Below are 21609 nucleotides of genomic sequence, written 5' to 3'. Positions count from 1 at the left end.
AGCTGCCTTGGATGTGCCAAGCTGTGCTCCAGAGGTCACAGGTCGCAGGTCCTGCTGATGCTCAGTAGCCCTGAGACTGTGAGGAAAGATGAATTCCAAGGACTTGGATGGGAAGCCAGGTGATCTCCAGGGACTCTGCAGGCTTACCTCTAGAGTTCTGCTAACTCTGGACGTCTGATGTGTTCCTGTTCCTTTTTATGGTGAGCATAAGTCAGCTGCAGCAGGGATTTGGCGTGGTGAAAGGCTGACTGCTTCTTCACTGTTGGGTGAGACAGGTGTGGGCTGGGGCCCGAGCCTGTGCTTGGCTGTCTAGTCACACTGGTCTGTTGTCCTCGTCATTACATCTCTGCTGCAACCCAGACAGACCAAATGAATGGGAACAGACCCTGAGTTTCTCTCAGAGACCTAGAGCCAAGCCTTCTGAGGGGCAGGAGAGCTGGGATGTGTCAGCTCCTATGCTGCAGGGCCTGGGGGAACCCCCACTTCAGGCAAGGACCGAGTTCCCTGGGGAAGCAAGACATCTAGTCTGCAAATGAAGATGCACACATTCTGTCAGCGAGCACACAGTGAGGCCACTCCTGCCTCCTCGGAGAGGTGTGGCCACTGGACTTTACTCCTAACGTAGAGCACACTTGTTCCCAGGAACCAAGAGCGACACAGACATACAGGGCTGGAAGGAAATGAGTGGAGAAGTGCTGGGTACGACTGGTGATTCAGACAAGCTGAGCTTTCAGAGCCCTGGGTGGGCTCCTCAGCCCGCGTCTTCTTTCTGTTACCTGAAAAAGGGGTGAAAATCCTTACATATATAACAGGAGAATTAGACAAATTGCTATTTTTCATTATCTGATGTTTAATGTCTGTGATGGTGAAACTTAAAACTTGTGAATATTCAACAGACAGGATAGCATTTCACTATTATTACTCAGTCAACTTTCATTTAATGGCTTTTTGTCTAGATCAAGAATTAGCCAGTGCAGGGGGAACACGAAGGATGATGAGGCCTGTCCTTTAGGACTCTTAGGTCTAACAGGGGAGTAGCATGTGGCCATAACACTGGAAAGTAAACCAGATAGCAGTATTTGAGGAGCTGGTCCCCATGCCCGGAGGGCCGTGTGCATCAAGATGAGCAGATATGAGGGTTGTGCTCCCTTGTTCTTATTGCACAGACAGTGACAGCAGCATTGAAAGCTGTGCTCAGAGGCCCCTGAGGGTGTCAGTGTCCCAATACTGTAACTCCCCATTCCACACACACTTCTGGAAGAGGACTCGGAGGATTCATGTTCCATCTGCATGTGGAAAACTGGGCTAGGAAGGAAGAGATTGAAGAGAGGTTTTCCGGATTACGTCACTTCCGCGTGGTTGGTTTTATATTGACAGTGTCAACCCCCTAGGAGGCCTGGAGTGATAGCTCCTTTGATAAAGTGTGTGCCGCACATGACCTGAGCTCAGGCCCCAGAATCCACACAGCAGCAACACCCAGATTGCTGGTCACCAGCAATCCCAGAACTGGAGAGGTGAAGACAGGAGAATCCCCAGAACCCACTGTCCAGCCACGCTTCGTCACTGAGCTCCGAACCAAGAGACAAAGACATGAGAGCACAGGTGATAAGAGTACAGCAAGTCAACACTGAGGACAAGCTGAGGGACCGCTTCCTCATTTCAAGGTTCTGCTCCCGGAGCTCACTAGACTCTCCTCCAACATGAGCTCAGATCACCCCACAGGGAGGGCCAGGTCTGGTCATGGTTAGCGCACCAGCCGTGGCCTGCGTGGAAAAAGGGAGTAGAAGCCACAGGCAGTTTTAGGTCACAGTGCACACCGGCTGCTCAGCTCTCTTCTTCCTCTCGTGGAGTACTTACCCTAGAAAGAAGAGACTTCTGTTCTGCACCACTAGTGCAGAAACACGGCACTTGCGAGGACAGTGAGGTATGAGCAGTGGCGGCAACATGGCTGACAGGGGTAGTCTCTCTGCCGGGTGGCCTGCTCAGATTGGGTTGATCAGCTTTCAGTTACTGGGGGGCATCCCTACAGTTAAAGGAGAGATGTTTGCTTGAGCATCTGTTTCAGAACTCGGAGCCCTTGGTAGCCTGGTTCCTCTCACACTGTGCTTGATTGAGGGTGGATATCATAGGGAAATGTGTGTTATAGCAAAGCAACTCACCATGGCAGCTGGGAAGGAAAGGAGAAAGGGCAGGGCCCCTTTTCCCCTTCAAAGACGTGGCCCTGCCTTGCCACCTCACAGGAGGGGCACATGCTGGACACAAGCCTCCAAGGCTGGAAGAAGCCTTTAAGGAGTCTTCCAGACCCAAACCAGAAGCCACAGCACACAGCAGTCTTTAGAATGAAGCTGTCACTGCTTATTCTCATTTTTCCAAGGTTGTGTCTTACTTTGTCTCCAAATTGCCAGTTTTCTTCTTCTCTTCATATAACTTCTTTGTCCCTTTTAGTTTCCTATCTGCATTTCATGAGCTTTTCTTTTCTCCGATTTCATGTTTCAAGCAAACCTGCTTCATGAAATCAGACTCTTTCCAATCTCCACCTGTGTGTCTCACTCTCGCAGCATGGTGGGTAAGATGTAAGAAAAGCTGAGATCAAACCATCTTCAATAAAGAAACGGTGTGGAGAACACAGGTGAACTGAGGGGAAAGAAATCAACCAGGCTAGAAAACCACTGAACAAGTTTGTGGAGAAGATGGTTAAAATGTACAACAGCCACTTTGGCTTAGGAAGCAGTGGTGCATTTCCACACTGTGAAATCCTCCTGTTTCCAACCACAGTCTCTGACACAGGCGTTGATACAGGCTTTCATGTAGTCACCCTGAGGGACTTAACAGAGAATAGTCTACATCCAAGAATGTAAGCTGGCAAATCCATCTCTATGGTAGAATCCACTGCCCCCGTGCTGTGAGATTCAGGGGACCAACAATTGCTTTATAGATTAAGAATTTGGGGGAAGTTGAAGTTTTGGATTATTCTCAAAGACCAAAGCTGACATGGATGAGAAGATTGCTAGCTAACCACCAACAAGATGCAGTCAGCAAGGAGAGGACGTTTATCTGGTTATCACAGAAAGTTGCTTTCTCTTTCAGTGATTTTTTTTAAAAAAGAGATCCATAAGAGTCTTTATGATCTGGTTTAAAATCACCTATAGTTTTCATGGTTAACATGACGATGAGCAAGATTACATAAAAATTACAATCATTCACAGCAGACACGGTTTCCAGGCTGGCCCCACCGTGGGACTGCTGCCTGCTCAGGGTCTCCCCACGGGGGCCCCCTGCTTGGTGGCCATGCCACCTCACTTGCAGGTCCCACTCAGGCGGAAGAGCCCGTGGTAGCATCCAGTGTGAACCCTTCTACTGGCAGAGCTGCCTTTGCTGGTAGCATCTGTGCCTCTAAGCAGTGGACAGATTCATCCAGTTTTCACAGCAAATTGTGGGGAGCCAGGGTGATGACTTGGCCAGTAAAAGGCTTGCTTTGCAAGCACGAGAACCTGAGTGCGACTCCCAGAACTGCACGTTAAAAGCCAGGCATGGTGGTGCCTATGTGTAATCCCAGCACTGTAGAGCAGAAAGCAGCCAGCCCCTGGGCCCTGGCTGGCCAGCTAGCCTCGCTCACTCAGTGAGTTCTAGGCCAGTGGCAGACCCTGTCTCAAAACAAAGCCCAAAGACAAGGTAGATGGCAATGAGGAATGATGGCTAATGGTGACCTCTTGTCTGTACATACTTACATGATTCACACACACACCCCAATTGTTTATTTTATATCTTAACTTTCAGAATAAGCATATGGGCAGAGGTTTTAAGGAGAAAGGTCCATATAGGTTCAAAGGTTTGAAAACTTGGTCCCCAGTTGGTGGAACCGCTTGGTAAGGATTGAAGGCGTGGCCTTTTCGGAGGGGGTGTGTCACTGAGGGTGTGCTTGGACATTTCAAAAAGCCTGGCTCTCTTACGGATGCTCTCTCCCTCTGCTTTCCACCCAAACGTGTGCCCTCAGCTGTGCGGCCGCCATGCCTTCACTTAGGTACCATGGCCTTGAAACCTCTGAAACCATAGGCTGACTACGTGCTTTCTTTTATAAGTTGCCTTGGTAGCGTGTTTTGGCACAGTAATAAACACAACATTTTATTTTAAGACATACGACATTATAAATTCACATGTATGGTGGTAAACAAGCCTAAGAGTTTGACTTGTTAGCTTGAGGTTGTTTACCTAACAAAACTTCTCCCAATGACACAAGCTTGACCATGCAGTGTGTCATGGGAAAAGATTCAAGTTTCAGAGATGGGAAGGCGCCTCCGTAGTAAACACCAGCCACCCAAACAGGAAGACCTGAGCTCCTATCTCCAGAATGTGTGAGTGCCATGTGGGCACCGTGACCCAGGGGGCCCACCTGCAACTTCAGCCCCAACAGGTGGAGACACGGGATGCCCAGAGCATGTGGGCTAGGAAGGAGAGCCACATCGGTGAGCTCTGGGTTTGATTGGGAGACCCTGCCTCAGAGAATAAGGTGGAAGAGCCTAAGGAAGGCAGATTCCCAACATCAGCCTCGAATGCACCTTCATGTGCCCTGGTACACACACACACACACACACACACACACACACACACACATACACACGAACTTACACACATGCCTGTCACACAGGCACACACCATACACATACAGAGAGAAAAGGAAAAATATAAGTGAAAAAATTTTGTTTGAGAAAATAAAAGATTCGTCGTCTTAAGGCTTCGGGAACCAGTTCTTAAGTCTCGGCACTTAGGATAGTCACTGTTCTCCAGGAGAGGTAAAGAAAGTGTCGCTGGCCACCTATGCTTTGGCGATCACCAAACCTCCAGTTCCACCTCGTTCTCTGCGGTGGCATTGTTGTTCTGGGTTCCTCCAGGTAATGTGAAGATGCTCTGGCCACATGAACCCACCGGAGCCTTGCCAGAGAGCCCTGAAATAAAGCTGCAGCATCTGCTTGTGTTCGCACCAAGTCAGGGTGATCTCAGCCCTGTCATTCCCCAGTGACACCAGATACCTGTCGTCAGAACGCTGCCTTGCTAAAAATAGAGCCCAGTGAGCCCTGGGCACCACCCTGGGAGGCCGCCGGGCAAAGCGGCAGATGGTCTCTCTAGAACAGCGCTGTGCCGCAGGCTCTCGGGTGACAAGGTGCAGACACTGTGCCAGCCTTTGCCAGCTTTGATCCTAGACGCTATCAGCCACACAGAATGGAACGGAGAGGACTCCCCTAGCCAGCCTTGGAAGGAGCTTGTAGCTGTGCCAGAATGCGCTTGAGTCAGCAGGGCAGATGATCCTTTCCAGTGAGCACACAGCAGCCATTGCCTTCCCCCCTGAGAGGCCAGGATGCAGCCAGAAAGCCGCTTAATGAGCAGAGACTGGGAGCCGGGGAGCTGCCAGGCTGTGGCGCACGCGCGTGTGCACTGGACCAGGCTGAGATGAGCGGCTGTGCCCTTGTCCTTCAGCAAGGGGTTCCTGCTGGCATGCAGACGAGGCCAGGGCTGTGTCTGCGCTATGCCACGCACTTGCTCAGAGATCACTGCAAATGGCACAGCCTGTCATAGCCTTGTGGGATCTAATTAATTCAGTGACTTGGTACCAACCATGTTGCCCGCACTATGCTGGCACCTGCCCTGGGAGAACAGTGGAGAAGGCCTCTGCCTTTATACAGCTGTCACAGTACATTGAGCCCTGTACGAAAGCCTGTGACTAGTGAGAGCGAGCGAGCGAGCGAGGGTACGAGGAGGTTCTGGTTCGGGTGGGCTTGCTGGGTAGAAGGTTTACATTACATGTGATATCAACTATAGTGCCGGTAGGCCTCCTTTTTGCATGGTCCATGTCAGATCTTTCTAATTGTATCGCTTAGTCAGAGTAACTAAGCGTGTACGTCAGAGTAACTCGTGTCACTTTATACACCATCTTACTGAAATGGTGCCCATAAATGGAGCTTGTTTTGCAGAGCGATTTTCTTTTCAGTGTGCCTAATGAATCTGTTACTCCAAGAACCCCATGAGAACTTGGCGGCTCAGAGTGGGACATAAGCACAGTGTGTGTGTATGTGTGTGTGTGTGTGTGTGTGTGTAGCTCCAGATTTGAGCCCCAGAGTATACAGGAAAAGGGATGGAAGGGCAGAGGACGAGACTTCTAAAATAAACACTGTATTTTAATGTATGTCATACTACCCTAAAGACACCTACATCCTAGCTTAACACAATCAAGTTACCATCATTCCTGAGCTTGTTGGTAATTGTGTGTCATTCATATGATCACAAGCTTGGTGAGCAGTTGTACCACCAAGTCCTCACCACATATTTGAGCAACTTAAAAAGGGAGTTATGAGGCAACAGGACAGGGTGGGAATAACAAGGCTGTTCTGAAGAGGAGAAATGGGGTGTGACCAAATCCACAGCTCTGACCCATGGCCAGGAAGAAAAACTGAGAAGTTAATTTAGAAAATTCATTTTATGTTTGTGTATCACGTGTGTCTGGTGCCCATGAGGCGGTGGTGTCAGATCCCCGAAACTGGAGCAACAGTTCTCTATCAGCCATCAGATGGGTGCTAGGAATTGAACCTGGGTCCTCTGGAAGAGCTGCAAGTGCTCTTAACTGCTGAGCCATCTCTCTGGGCCTGCAAAATATTAAATTTTAATGCCACTCACAGTTTCTTTTTTAAAGCATTGATGATGGTCACACAATGATGACCAATTCCAGTAACACCTCAGTCGTAAAATGAAGCAAGTGATGTGCTGGCTGCCGCCAGAGATGCTCACTGCCTGAAGAGATGGTTACTGGAGGGCAGAAGAGAAATTTGGGTTCCACGAGGCCTGGGAAGTCTTGGCCGCTAACACTGCTGACAAGGTCCATTTTCCATTCTGAAGATAAACTTTAAATTCTAATAAATCCTATTTGTGAGGCCACAAGTGAGTCTTGGAAACTCTGAAGTAGCCGTGCATTGACGGTGCGCATGCTGAAGCCACAAACCAGGCCAAAGTGCACACATCTCCTGGAATCCAATTTCCAAGCGTGAGGCTGTGGCCGAGCCAAATACGGCTGTGGGGCTCCAGCTCCCGGTGCCGACTGCAGCCTCCGGCTCAGGCTCACCCTCTAACTTGCTGACTGCTAATGGCACTCCGAAGCTCCTGTGGGAAGGGTGAACAATGAAGGAGGAAGTACAGGGGCCTCCCCAGTATGTTTGCTCCAGCCCCAGCACTCCTTGCAAAGCAGTGGTCCCGATATGTGAAGAGGTCAGGTTTGAGGTCTGTGCAGACAGCTGCCTTTCCTTAGGAGGCTTAACCACCAACAGCCCTGCCAGGAATGGAGAGACATGTAGAATCGCTGTGCCCCAGGGAAGCCTTCTCAAGAGGAGATTTTGAAAGTGTGACAAGGAGGAATTTGTGTTTTCAAAACTGGTGAAAGTATTTAGGGGACACAGAAGAAATGACTGGTCTCATCCCAAATTAACACGCGAAGGGTGGGGCCGGGTGACAGAGAAACCTGGGAAAGTCCCAAGTCGAAAGTGGCCTGGGGAAGCTGCAAAGCCAGGGCGACTCCTGGTTCAGCCTCTGACAATGTGTTAATGCAGGGACGTCACAGTCCCATGAGCTGGTGATGGGCGGGCCTCCCACTCTCTGTACCCAGCCCTAACCATATGGTTCCACGTGGCACACCTACGCTGCCTGCCCCAGCCCGGCCCACGCTCCCCCCCAGAGCAGCGCGTGAGCACAGGCTCTCTTCCCACAGCCCTGGAGGAGCCCTGAAAGCTGGGTGTTACCTACCCACCGTCAGAACGAGCAAACCCTTCCTGAGCTGTGGGAGTCACAGGTCTGCCACTCCCATCAGCACCAGCTTTCTGACCAGCGTCCTCCATCTCGGGGCTGCTGGGGGTGTAAACGTGAGGCAGACGGTGGCCGGACCATGGGAAAGGCAAGGACTCAGCTAGCAGGTTACCCGCTCTGTCACCCTCCCCCTTCGGAAAGGACGAGAGGGATGAAGATACACATATACCCACCATCTGTCTGTCTGTCTGTGTGCATGAGCACCTGCTGGCGCTTTAGCTTTTCAGGAGTACTCAGACCCTCAGTAAGTACAGTACAGAAAATGTAGTTCTGGCAGGGAGATGGGCCAAGCACACAGAATAACTGGTTTAATCCTCAAAGCTATGGCAGGCTAATGGATTTCAAATTGGCCCTAACCCATCAGACAGAGTAGATAAGGATAAAAAAGACTTCAGCCCACAAGCTGGCAGTGTCTTGCTCCTGTTCAGGGTGAAGGTAGAAAACAACAATAACCCAGCCACAGAAAGCCCACCTTCTCCGGGAGCGGTGCACAGTGGGGCTGCTGTAGCTCTGGCTGTGTCTCTCCTTGGCGGCTCTCTGCTGCACTGCCACTTCTTGCCGTGTTTCCCTATGTGCAGGTCTTAGACCAGCAAACACAGCAAAGGAAGTGCCCAGCTTGTTCAGTGGCCTGAAATGCTCTCCGAGGCCAGGGCGGCAGCTGGCACAGCCAGAGTGGGTGAACTCATTCAGTGCCAGGTGGCCAGTTTCTACCCCCGTTTGTGAACTGTGGATCGTTTGGGTACAACTACCTCTAGGTAATGCAAACCCCACAAGTCAGAAGGGAAAGCATCCCCCCCATCCAACAAGACATCCAATTCCAGCTGTTCTTTGTAGGTAGCTTGGGGACCCTCCTTCTGAAAGGCTGGCTATAAATTTGGGTCAAGTTTGGCAGTTTGCTATAACTACTCAAAGAATGGAGAACCCATTATTCTGACTGACTATGTTATAAAGGAGACAAATGAGAGCGGCCACATGGAGACACTTACAGGTGTGGTCTCAGGAATCATGGGACACTTGACCCTCTCCGAACAACCAGCATCTAGCCTCACTAGGGTGTTTGCACAGATGCCTGCCTGAATCGTCGGCCTCAGGATTGATCTCCAGTCATTAGCCCAGGGGTTGAGTTGTCTCAAAATCCTGCTTCTGGGACCCAACCCCAGTCAGCTCCTTAGGACAAACCAGATGTCATCCCGGGGCTCCGGAGAGCAGACTCACATCTGTCACCTGGGAAATTACACAGGTTTGTGGCTATTGTCGTAGGAACCAGAAACAAAGACCCACCAAATTATTGTACAGTGGTACCCAGGCTTCGGAGGGCAGACCTGGGAGAGGCTAGGTTGGGAGGAATATGTGGATTAACTAAAGATCACGTGTTTAGAAAGTGGCCATCCCTCTGTGGCAAATGTATATAGACACCTTCAGTCCAAAAGATGGCACAGCTCACTGAAGAGGCCAGAGGCTGGACTTCACCTGGAAGCAGAAAGAGTTGGTGAGTATGCCTAGCCTCTCAGTGGGCCCTGTGTTCCCACAGACACTGAGCACCTGTGCACAACAGCCAATAAAAACAAAGCATTATAAGATCGCTGGCTGGCTGCATCCTGGGTGAGAGGTGAGCCTTACACATAGAAAATACTTGGCTCTGATTTTTGAGGTGGCAAATTTTCCATAAAATCAATCAGTGATATGCTTTAAAAAAAAAACAGCACAGGTGGATCAAGTGGATGGAACTTGAGGGGTCTCAGCTCAAAACTGGAAAGCTTAGTGTTAACCTGCAGCAGAACTGGAGCTGCAGAGCAGTCAGTCTCTTCCGTGCCGCCAAAGTATGAAGGTGTGCTGTGGTGCATGGCTGTAATTCCTGCCCGCCAAAGCCCGAGATGTGTGACCAGGCTATCAAGGTTACGCTCGGCTTGAGGTTGCTCTTCAGAATCAGCCCTGCTTCTGGGGAGGCGTGCCATCCCCTTCTCTCCATCTCACCTGTGCTCAGGGAGCTCGAGAGGGTGGCTTCTGAAGTCCTTCCTTTATCCTCCTTGGAGTCACCTCACTTCTCATGACAGCTGCCAGTTGTCACCCTAGGATGCTGGGTTCACTGTGCTCAAGCCATGTGGTCTAGGGACGCTGACCGTCTATCCCTTTACTGCAACTATAGTGCTGTTCTCTTTGTTCTGTGAGGCTTCACAAATGAATCCTATGATGGAAAATTGAGCTAGAAACAGCCAGATTAGGATGGCAACCAAGAAAATGGTCTCCCGAGAGGCCAAGTGCAGCCTTGGCTTGTGGGAGCTGAGCAAGGGGTGTCAGGTGGCTGGGCAATGCTCAGGCACAAAGCGCGCTCTGTGATTCCTGTCGGCCATGTTTGAAAACCTCTGCCAGACCCCAGCTGCAAACCTCCAGCTTCTCTCCTCACCTACATGCAGCACGGGCACCTGCCCTTCAGTAGATGAGCCATTAGCATACCCCAGAAAAGCCTGGCTCGGCCACTCAGCCTTCTGTGACCTTGGGTATGGAAGTCAGCTCGCCTCAGTGCTGCAGCATGTGAAGTGAGATCATAGCAATCCCTGTTCTGTGGAATTGTGGGTATTGGCCACAACACGACTAAATTGTCGGCACTCAGAAGGCAGGTAGGGACTGTGGCTGTGTTCCAGGTCAGAACTTCATTAACCTCCAGTTTACACACTGAAGATGTATACATGCTCATAGGTTTTTAAAAAGACAAATTCTCAATGTTTGGTTGACCCAATCTAGTCATTACTCCTTAGTCTCATCTTGACCTGGCAAAATATGCTCCTTACATGGTACCAAGGTGTGGTCCGTTCCGAGTCAGGAGGGCTGGGGTCACCAGAGCACTCCAGCCTAGTGCAGAATGGAGAGGATACAGGGACATCTCTGGGAGACGGAGCTTTCTAGTCTGAGTGCTGATACGCACATGCACACAGACACATACACACTCAGGTGTGTGCACACCCATCTGCACTGGCCTTGGGATCTGTGACTCAACGTTGCTTCTAGCCTTAACTCTGAGTGCACACTCCTTTGACAGGCTCAAGGTTACTTGCAGCAATTTGAATTATAAAGCTTCCCCTTGCACTCAGAGCTCACAAAATGCCAGGCTGGGAAGGGCATGGACACATCTAGGGAGACGTTCTGGTTTCACAGATGAACAAGAGACAGGAGAGTGAAGCACCCGTCTGCCCAGTACCGTAGACGATGTGGTGCCCGTCTTCTCACTGGTGCCCTCCATTGCACAGCACTGTCTCTGCGTCCCTTGAAAACACTGAATATGAATGCAGGGCATGATTGACAGCTGTTGCTCTCAGTGGGTCACAGTGACCTGCTGTTAAAAGGACTCGGAAAGACTTCAACTTCTGTTGCTCCCCCACTCTCCTAGACAAACACAGTTTAAAAAAAATTAGCCCTGGCAAGAGGATTATGGGTCATAAATGAACGTCTCAGAAATGAGGAGTCCATCCCGAGTCTGGCGTTTTAGAAACCTTGAGAAGGTCTGCACCTTGCTAAGTTATTAGGAAGGATCAACCTTGCAGCCTAGGAATCTAGCAGCTAATCTCCCCTGACTTCAGGCTACCCTATGGTCACGTCTTCAGTTCCGGTGAAATGAGGAAATGATTTATTGACTAACCAGCGTCAGCCTGGGAATCTCAGAGCCATGTGCATGACCACAAGATGTGCAGGGTAAAGTGAAATCAGACGGCTGTGCTAGCCAGCGAGTGCAGCACAGGCTAGCAGGAAGAGGAAGTTTTAGCGGTGACCCCTGAATGGTGCACCAGGCCTGCAGTGCTGGCAACGTCTCCACCTTCCCCTTTCTCATACAGAAAAGGAAACATCCTTGCAGACAAGTTAACGAGAGAGGGGTGTCTGGCTGTTCTGTCACAGACTACTTTCAACACCAAAAGGCAAATGCAATGTTTGTGTTTAAGGTCTTTTTCATGAAAAGAACACTTTTTAAAATTTATTTTAAAATATTGAGACTTTTCATAGATAATTCTGTGTATGATACAAGGTCCTTGGCATGTATGCCTGTGACAGTATGTCTGGGTCATATGATAACTTTCTGAGGAACCTCCAGTTTTTCCATGGTGGCTGCAGTTTCCCTCCTCCAGCAGAGCATAGGTGCTCCCCATGCTCAGTATCTGCGTGACCTTTTGCATCACTTGCTTATTGGCCTTAGCCATTCTGACAGGCTTACACAAGCTCTCTAAGGAGCTTTAACTTGCATGGCTTTTGCACTGTGTTTAACAGGATCGGGCAAAGGGACGATCATAGTCTGTGTCCCTGGTTATAGTGGAAATACTTTTGAGTTGTCCTCTGTTTAGGACGATGTTAGCTGAGGGCTTTTGTATTTGCCTTTATGATACTGGGATTGTCCCCTATGTCCCCTATGCCCCAGGACTACCGTGAGTGGATGTTGGACATATGTATCTCTTCTGAAGAGTTTTGATTTAAAGTCTATTTGGTCAAATATTAGAGTAGCCATGCCTGTTTGACTCCCAGTTCCATTTACTTGATCTTCTGTCTCTAAGGTGGTGTCACTGGCCCAGAAGTCTGTTGTTTTGGAGACAGCAAAAAGATAGGTAATTGGGAAGTTGAGACCAAATTAATCTTATTGTGAGCTTTAATTGAACAGGGTGTATTAATTTCTGTCATTTTGTTGATTTTAAAGGTGTCCTATTAGACTGCTTTTGAGTCAGTGTTCTGGAAAATTTTGTGTGTCTTCTTGCATGTCTTTACTATTTTCTTCAAACCTGAGTATTTTTTTCTAGTATCTTCTCTAGAGCAGGATTAGTGGTCATAAATGTGATCGTTTTGCTGGGTACAGTAGTCTGTGCTGGTAGCTGTGGTCTTTCCTAGTCTCCACTGGAAATTTTACTGTCGTTCTAATGGTCCTGCCTTTGTATGAAAGTCAGTCTTTCTCTTGTCAAGTTTGGTATCATTTTTTTGTTTGTTTTGAACATTATATAATGTAGGGAGTTTCTTTTCTGGTCCTGTTTGGCGTTCTGTATGCCTGTTGGACAGTGGTAGGCAGCTCTTCTTAAATTAGGAAATCCTGAGTCTAAAACTTTGTTGAAGACATTCTTCTTCCTTTGACCTGTCTCCTTTCTTGCTATCCCTATTCTGTAGGTTGAACCTTTATATAGTAGGTTCCTGCATGTTCTGCTCTTAGAATTTGTGGGGGATTTGACACTTTCTTTGACTGAGTGATCCAAATTCTCTGTTGTCTTCAAGAGCTGATATTCTCTTCTACCTGATCCAATCTATTGCTGAAACTTCCCTCTGAAATTTTTGTTTGAATGGATTTTGCATTTCCTTCAGAGATAATCTCTATTAAATTCTGTTTTTATATCTAGAATTGATTTTATTTTACCCAACTGTGTTTTTGCAGTCTTCACTCTGGCATTTATTTGTTTATCTCTTCTTTGAATTGATCATTTTCATTATTTCAACTTGAATCATCTTATGTACTATCTAAGTCACTCTTCCCAGGGGACATTACAGCGGGAGTACTAATTTTTGATAAAGACTTATTCATTCATGTTTACAGTGGGATCTAGGCATCTGGAGTGAGGCTGTCAGTAGTGTTTGTTGTAGAAATCTTGTGTTGAGTGGCTGAAGCACTGTGTCCTATTACCCCAGTTTGTCAGATGACTGGCTAAGGGCTCAGTCAGTGTTGAGGTTGAAATGGGGTATCGGAAGTAGACTTTGCTCAGCTCAAGCTCACTGAGGTTTCTAAGCAGATTGCTGTAGAGTTAGAAGATGCTTATAGCCAAGAGTCAGGGCTTTTCTTCAGGCAATAGGTACTAGTGGAGTTGGCCATGCTAGTCTTGAGTCCCTCATGGGATGAGGGCAGGCAGGCCCAGGGCATGCCACCTTCATGTCTGTTTCAGGGGTGGGTAAAGTTTTATGTGTGGGCATGGTGCATCTCCTTGGAGGTGAGTCTTGAGGTCATGGTATGGGCACAGTTGGCAGTAGAAATCCAGTGCCTGCCTAGAGAAAGGCCAAGTGGGTGCAGCAGAAACAGGTGGATATTAGTAGACTCCCTGCCTCAGGATGAAGGGCAAAGAATCTCAGCATTTTAAACATTGGAAAATTACCCATGTACCTTCATTACAGATTGTGGTCGGCTGACATCCAGGTGGAGGGAGAAGCGTGACAGACTGGCCAGAAAAACCCAGAGGGGTGTAGAGAGAGAATGGGGACAGGGACAGACCGTCTGTCCTCCCTGGCACCTCTTCCTTGCCTTTGTCATCTGTGACTGGATGAGAGGAGCGTGAGGCCTGGGCTGGTGTTACTTATCATTGTTTCCCAGTGCCTAGCACGGGCACAGGGATCACAAGCGGGAGTTATGAAAGGAGTGAACAAAGGGACTAATGCAGCCCGAGCGGAGGGTGAGAGTCCCGTGGCCCAGGCAGCCCCAGCAGGATCCGCTGAGAGAGAGCTGCCATTGTTTCCTCAAAAGCAGGCAGCTTTGGGCATGACTGATCCAGCCGGGTGCCTGCAGGAGCCTTTCTGTAGAGCTGGTTTCACAAACTGCATCTTATGTTCTCTTTGGCCACGGAATGGTCTGCTGAGGACATTCTGCCTCTGGTCCTGGAAAGGGTATTTTCACCTTTCCTCACTGTGGGATCACCTGTCACTTGATGCACCCCAATACTTCTGACTCCAGGGAACTCTTTCTTCCAAGTCACATGTGTCCTACTTTCTTTTATCCCCACCCTGCCTTAATATCTCTTCTTGCCACCTTATGGGCCCCTTCTTTTATGTATACATTACATACAATGTATAGATATGTAAGAATCTAAATTTAATTATAGATTCTTTCTATGACAGAAATCTCACCATATTCATCTTTGAATCTGAATTGTTTCCCTGAAATGTTGTGCATTCTTACTCTGACATGAAGAACAAAGTCACAAGAAGCCTTTATTTTAATCCCCCGAACCCTCTCCATCTCTCAGGATGTGGCTTTCTTGGCCCAGACAGTTTCTCTTCTAGAAGCCCCCTTTGGAGGTCACCCACCCACCAAGAAGAGCAGCAGCGAGTTCTGGGACTGATGTGAAAAAGTCACACCTTTAGCCTCTTAGCAGAGGCAGTTTTCTAGCAATGTGCTCTGCGCCACACTCTCCTCTAATGCCTGCCAGAGGCCAGTCTGGCTGCCCAGTGGCCACTGAGCCACCGCACTGATTAGCCAGTCTCCTTCAGGGTGACAAGAGGGACTCACCCCAAGAATCTGAAAATTCTGATCCTGACACAGTGGCAGGAAAAGGATAATGTTAAGTTTACCCTTCACCATTTTAAACACAGGTCTGTGACAGTGAAGTCATTCACACAATTGCATAAACATTATCACCCCAGCTTCTTCAGAAGATTCAGTCCAATGTCCATCTCTCAGGGACACAGGCGGCTTAACAAACCAGAGTGCTTGCTGCCAGAGCTGAGGGTCTGAGTCTGAGTGCCAGGAGACCCACATGATGAAAGGAAAGAACTGCCTCTGGCAGTCGGTCCTGTGATCTTCGAGTGCGCACACCCTCTCATCTGACTTTAATCCCTAAATACCTGATAACAGGCGGGAGTAAGAGTGACTCCATGCCCCTGAGCTTCAGAGGAATTGAGGACCTCAGGAGGACTCCCTCCCTTGAAATGCTAATGGGATACCTGGTTAAATGCAGGTTAAATCTTTGTTTTTTCCTGTAATCCTTTAGCGATTTTTCCCCTGCCTCGGGAGATAGGGAACCATGAAGAATTTCTCTCTCTCTCTCTCTCTCTCTCTCTCTCTCTCTCTCTCTCTCCCTCACACACACACACACACGTTTGTGCCCCATGCCAAATATGGTCAAGATGGAAATGGCCTTACAGAGATGCCTCCCTCCCCACGGCACCCTGGAGAAAGAGAGGGTTCCCTGGCTGTGGTTGGAGGCTCCCTGACCTGGGAGGGAAAGAGTTGTCAGCAGGAGCGCTCTGCAGGGGTAACAGATGAAGGGCTGGTAGGAAGGGGAAACACCACAATGCCCGTGCGCAAAGGCTTGGGATCCCAGCTCTGAAGGTAGTTAACCCGCTGGAGAGGGGACACAGTCAATTTCCTAGCATGTCATCTTCTGTCTTCACACGCTCCTGAGCTATGCACAGTGACCCTCTCGTATTCACCATTAGGCATGGTTCTCCAGACATGTGGGTGTCTACCACAGTGGAGGGGAAATACACATACACACACACACACACAGAGTCTGCCTAGAAATTAGCAGAAGCGGCACCAGCTTCTGCCCTCTGGGGAAGTCACCCGCTGAAATACCGAGCCTCCAAAGAGAACAGCAGAATAACCCCAGGATGTCCCCTCCCACTCCCCTCTTGCCCACATGGAACCGGAGGCCACAGAGGATGTGGGCAGGGACCCAGCATGGGTGGCTGGAACTGCAACTTTTTCTACCAACGTCGTAAGCAGGAGCAGTCCATGCTTCTACACCCACTCAGTCCACTCCTGGTATCATCAGACCTGCCCCGTCCTCCGCCAGAACCACTGAGGCCTGCAGGCTGCACAAGCTCCAAGAGGCTTCACCCGGGACTACCAGGTGATCCAGAGCACGTCATTGTTCACAAGGTCATTCCCAGATGATGACGACCAAGTCTTAATCCCACTCCTGCCTCTCCCCCCCCCCCGGGCCACAGAGGGACCTTCTTATGTCTATACTGAGACAGTACTGCTGTGGAGCCCAGGCTGGCCTTGAACCCTGAGAGGTTCTCCTGCTCCCTGAGGGAAGGAATACAGGTGCGCGCCACTGGGCCCAAGTGAGATGTGACTTAGAATTCAGCAATGGGAAGTGCCTGGCCCCACTCTCTGGAGTGCCCCTGGCTGCCTCACACGCTCACCACCTGCTCCTGCATGCTTATTCTTGCTTAGGAGAAGAACCTGGACTGGTTTCCCCGGATGCGAGCCATGTCACTTGTCAGCAATGAAGGTGACAGTGAGCAAAACGAGATCCGGAGCCTGCAGGAGAAGCTGGAGGCCACCATGAGCCTGGTGAAGCAGCTCTCGGGGCAGCTGGCAGAGCTGAAGGAGCAGGTCAGTGATGAGGGAGAGCGGGGGGGGGGGGGGGGAAGGGACCCAGAGCCTCCCGGGTGCCACTGGCCTCCCCACGCCCCTCTGAGGAAAGACAGGGAGGACCCCTTTGGTCTAGGTGAGAGGTCTCCAGACTCTCCTGCTCAACCCTTTATCACATGACATCCTTAGCACTCTGAAACATCCTATCGTGCCGCTCCCCCCGCACCCCCCCCCACCAGCTGCTTACAGCAATGGCAAGAAGGCAACAGGCCTATTTCCTAACCACAAAGAGGTGCTCTGTCTCCGTACCCCTCCTTGTGGTGATTTACTTTTTAAAGTAAATTATGCTATGGTGTGTGTATCCTGTGTGGAAGCAGAGTGTGCTCCTGGGGAGGACAACAGAGCACCAGTGGTCATGGCACTGGAAGACTTGAGAACAGCAGCTGACTGCTCTCTCTCTCTCCCCAGATGACAGAACAAAGGAAGAACAAGCAGAGGCTGAGCTTCCTGGGATCAAACACACCCCATGCAAACCACCACATGCCACCGCGCTGACGGCGTGGGCCGCCAGGACCGCCTCTCACCAGATGCCTGCCTCCTCGCCACAGGAAGGATGGAGACGGAGGGAGCGCACAGTGGCTATTGTTGAAAAGCTAAAAAACATCCAAGTGCCAAGATGCTCCCAGAACAATCTGTAACTGTGTTTTCACGCTTGAGAAGACGCAAGCTAAAAAAAATTAAAAAGAACAGCTTAGGGCACAGACTGTGTGTGCATCAGGAGGTCACCTGCCTGAGGGGCTGCAGATCCCCCGCTCAATCGATAGGCTGTGGACCTGTCTCAAGCGCTGACTGCAGCCTCCGTCACGGCTGGCTGGAATTTATTTCTTTGAATTGTGGCACACGGGTCAGTGAGACAGGAAGCCACACTTTGGTGGCTAAGTCTGACTATGAAAAAAAAAAATCTTAAAGATTAAAAAGGAGAATTGAAAAAGAGATGTCATTAAGCTTCCGAACCTCTGGTGTTACTGGACAGTTTCTTTATGACATGAAACATGACAGGCTCAAGAGTGCTGCCTCGGAGTTCACACTGAAAATGTAACTGTCAGGGTCACTGTCTCCAGGGCTGTGCAGGGCTGAAGGAAGCTTCATAAGTGAGGAATATGCTTAAAGCCACACACATGCTAAGATCACGAAAGACCTGGAGAAGGAAGCTTGACCATAAGACCCAGGAAATAATGTTTTGAGTGCATATGCTATTAAAACATACAGCTATTATAGAGCAAAACAAAACAACATACAGCTATTAATAAGGGAAAACACTCAGGGGTGACAGCATTGAGAACCTTACTCAGGTGGCCTGGCCTTCCAAGAGCAGGGGTAAAGCAGGTTGATTTATGTTCGTGGCGCTCCAGGGCTGAGTGTTTGCCTTCTCTGCAGCTGTGGTAGGGAAATCTAAGAAATGTGCCGAATATTCAAGAACACCAACGTTCAGGGCATGCTTTAAGACTGTTGAGAGCAACAGCTTGCCGAAATCTAGGCAGATCCTAATTCCTTCCCCAGATTTGTTTGGATGTTGAATCATGCAGCCAGAATTGATCAAGGGAGAAAACACCCTGGATGGATAGATTCTCTTTGTCGCTCATGCCTCAAATAGTCTCCATAAGTAAAGTATGGAAACTGTTCTGTGGAGAGGGGCCACTAGCCACGACACTCCCTTCTGAACCAGGCTTTATAGACAGTTGCTCTGTTGTCCAGATTTTAAACCCTCAGCCACCAAGGGCCACGGGGGTTTGTCAGGACAAGTTTTAAAGCTTTAGGGCATTTCGATACAGTTTTGGCTATTGGCTTAAAAAAATATCAAATCCTGATTCTGTGTAGACTGGCTATAGGCAGGGAAGCTGAACCGGCCTCCTTATTCTTCTTAGAGTAGAGCCGGGGACCCGGCGAGATGCACTTTCTAACCACACTTCCTGGTCCTTGGCCCACGCTCACCAGCATCACCAGAGACTAAGATGTTCTCTGGGACAGGACAGCGCTTCTCTTAGCCTCAGGTAGAAGGGTGCTGCCAGTGGCCTTAGGTGTTCTGAGCTGAGACAGTGCTGCGCTGACCTTTGACCCTTAATTCCTTGCTAAAACTTGAAATTAACATCACAAGTAAGAATCAATGGTCTTACCAAATCAGACTGAGGCAGGCGCTTTTAAAACCCATGGCCATCCATGCCAGGACAGTGTTTGATGAAAGCACAGCACGCCCAACCATCAGCCTTGGGGCCGCCATGCAAGCGGCTCAAGCTTCCACACTGTACTTCCTCCTGTGGGAAATATCCAAAGGATTTCACCTAATGAGACTCTCACTATGTCAAAATTAATTTTTTTCAGCTGCATTTTTCTTTCTTTCCCTTCTACAAGATTAAATATTATGAAACAAAATTTTTAAAAAATCAAATGAAACAAAAGGCACTTTTTAAGACACTGAATCCATAAAGATGTTAAAAATGAGGAAATTTGCTGTCTGTTTGTGAGTTGATATTTGTTATGTGTGTTTGTTATGTAACTGGATTATTTGACTGGAGTTGGTTAGACTTGGTATTCTCATATGTATATAGCTATATTAAAAACACAGTCACCTCTGACTTCTATGCTAGAGAATTTTTTTTAATATTTAGGTTATTAAAATCCATATTGGTTAAAAGTCACAGTTCCCACTGAATAATATTTTTAATTTACAGATGGGTTTGTTCCCCTGTGTGTTCCATTCTGTGGCTCAAGAGTTTAATCAAAGGCATTTTCTAAATTAAAATAATCGTTTGAAATTAGAGATCTCACACTGTCTAGAGATATAATATCAACCAATTGTGTGCATGCAAAGACAGTATTTCTGCCCTTTAGGAAGTTGGCTTGTTTTTCTGAATCTGCCATCTTCTTTTCTCTGTGGATAAAGATCAGTTTTTTGTAGACTGTTGATAATTGCAGGAAGCTAATTCATTTGACTCAGAGCTGATACTGGACTGATCCCCTTATTTCCAGCTCACAGCTCAGACTTCTGGCTGCCTTCTGAAGGTTGTGGTTGTTTAATTATAAACTGTAATGTGGTGTGACTTCATCGCTGGGGCTGAGTGAGGAGGCTTAGCAGCTGGTGAAGAAGACTAAGCCAGGTCTCCACTTCCCAGGATGCCTCTGTTGGGAGAGGAGGAGCAAGGCTCGCCTCCAGGGGCCCAGTAGATCAGAGGAAGCAAATCTTGCCTAACTGTGATGACTTCTCACGCAGACAGCATGCTGTATGGAAGAGTAAACAAAAGATGACATATTCCTGACAGCTGTTTTAAAAGCTGCAGTGCAATGGTTATTGCAGTCTTCTGGCCTGGAGATCCCTTCCAAGCTACTGAGATGAGACACAGTTAGGCCTGGAGGGAACAGGAGTCTGAAATCCAGACCAGATGCCTGAGGGAGCCAGGTGAAGAGCCAAGCTGTGAGCAGCTTGGAGGCTCCGGCCTGGGCAGGGCCTGGAGAGCTGTGGACGCCATGTAAGCTCTCTCTTTTCAAAAACTGACAGCCAATTCCAGATTTCAGAAAGTGCACGGGCCACCTGAAGCCCCCTCCTTACTCATCTGCTGCGCCTCTGAAAGAGCAACTGATAAAACTCCCACCGATGAAGACACGAGGCTAACATCAAACAGAAGTGAATGCACGCGCAGGCTGGGGATTCGGAAAGCAACTCCAGGCCACCTCAGAACCGGAGTGTCCCCACTCCAGGCCACCTCAGAACCGGAGTGTCCCCACTCCAGGCCACACCTCAGAACCAGAGTGTCCCCACTCCAGGCCACCTCAGAACCGGAGTGTCCCCACTCCAGGCCACACCTCAGAACCGGAGTGTCCTAACTCCAGGCCACACCTCAGAACCGGAGTGCCCCACAGTCCTGAAGAGTCAATGAGGTGTCTGCAATGCTCGCCTCACCGAATGGAGGCCTCAGAACCGGAGTGCCCCACAGTCCTGAAGAGTCAATGAGGTGTCTGCAATGCTCGCCTCACCGAATGGAGGCCTCAGAACCGGAGTGCCCCACAGTCCTGAAGAGTCAATGAGGTGTCTGCAATGCTCGCCTCACCGAATGGAGACCTCAGAACCGGAGTGTCCCACAGTCCTGAATAGTCAGTGAGCTGTCTGCAATGCTCGCCTCACCGAATGGATTCCCTTTCCTCCAGCAATAGAGAACTGCTGTCTTTTAAAAGGTGATTTTAACATACTGTCAGGACTGGATAACTTATAAGTTAATATTAATAAAATGAGTTTGTATCTTGTGTATGCTGTATTCATTTCTTGCCATGTTTCTGAATAGTATGTCTTCTGTTGTGAAAGAGCATCACAGTCATGAGACAAAAACAAAAAACGATGCAGAGTGTATGGACTCGGGCGGTCAACGAGCCCAGGCTTTGTTGGGAACTGGCCAAATCTCTAGTCTTCTCAGACAGGCTAATGTACCTACCCTTGGGGCTCCCAGAAGCACTCTGTGGGCGCAGATCCTGTGGCCACCTTGGAATCTCTAGCTCTTGGTACCAGTTCCCCCAAGAGCAGTGGTTCTCCCCTGTGCATTTCAACAGCCTCCCTCAGACGCCACGCTCACAGGCGCCACCTAAGAACATCAGAAAACAGAGACATATTTACGGTTCATATCAGTAACAAAATTAAGACATGGCAATAAAAACAGTTTCATGCCCGGGGGTCA

General features: G+C 49.1%; 1 protein-coding gene across 3 annotated transcripts in view; it reads left to right on the top strand.

Annotated features, from left to right (window-relative positions):
• Itpr2 (inositol 1,4,5-trisphosphate receptor type 2) overlaps positions 1-21184 on the top strand; it is a 323374-nt gene extending 302190 nt beyond the window's left edge. For all 3 annotated transcript variants that reach the window (XM_060384487.1, XM_060384484.1, XM_060384490.1), the window contains 2 exons: positions 16748-16909; positions 17357-21184. In XM_060384487.1, coding sequence (XP_060240470.1) covers positions 16748-16909; positions 17357-17443 — 249 coding nt within the window. In that variant the 3' untranslated portion in view covers positions 17444-21184. The remainder of the gene's footprint in view (positions 1-16747; positions 16910-17356) is intronic.
• The last annotated feature ends 425 nt before the right edge of the window (positions 21185-21609 follow it).

This window comes from Meriones unguiculatus, chromosome 5, assembly GCF_030254825.1.
Source record: "Meriones unguiculatus strain TT.TT164.6M chromosome 5, Bangor_MerUng_6.1, whole genome shotgun sequence".
Classification (NCBI taxonomy): domain Eukaryota; kingdom Metazoa; phylum Chordata; class Mammalia; order Rodentia; family Muridae; genus Meriones; species Meriones unguiculatus.
The sequence above is the reverse complement of the archived record's forward strand: the minus strand, read 5'-3'. Positions and strand labels throughout refer to the sequence as shown.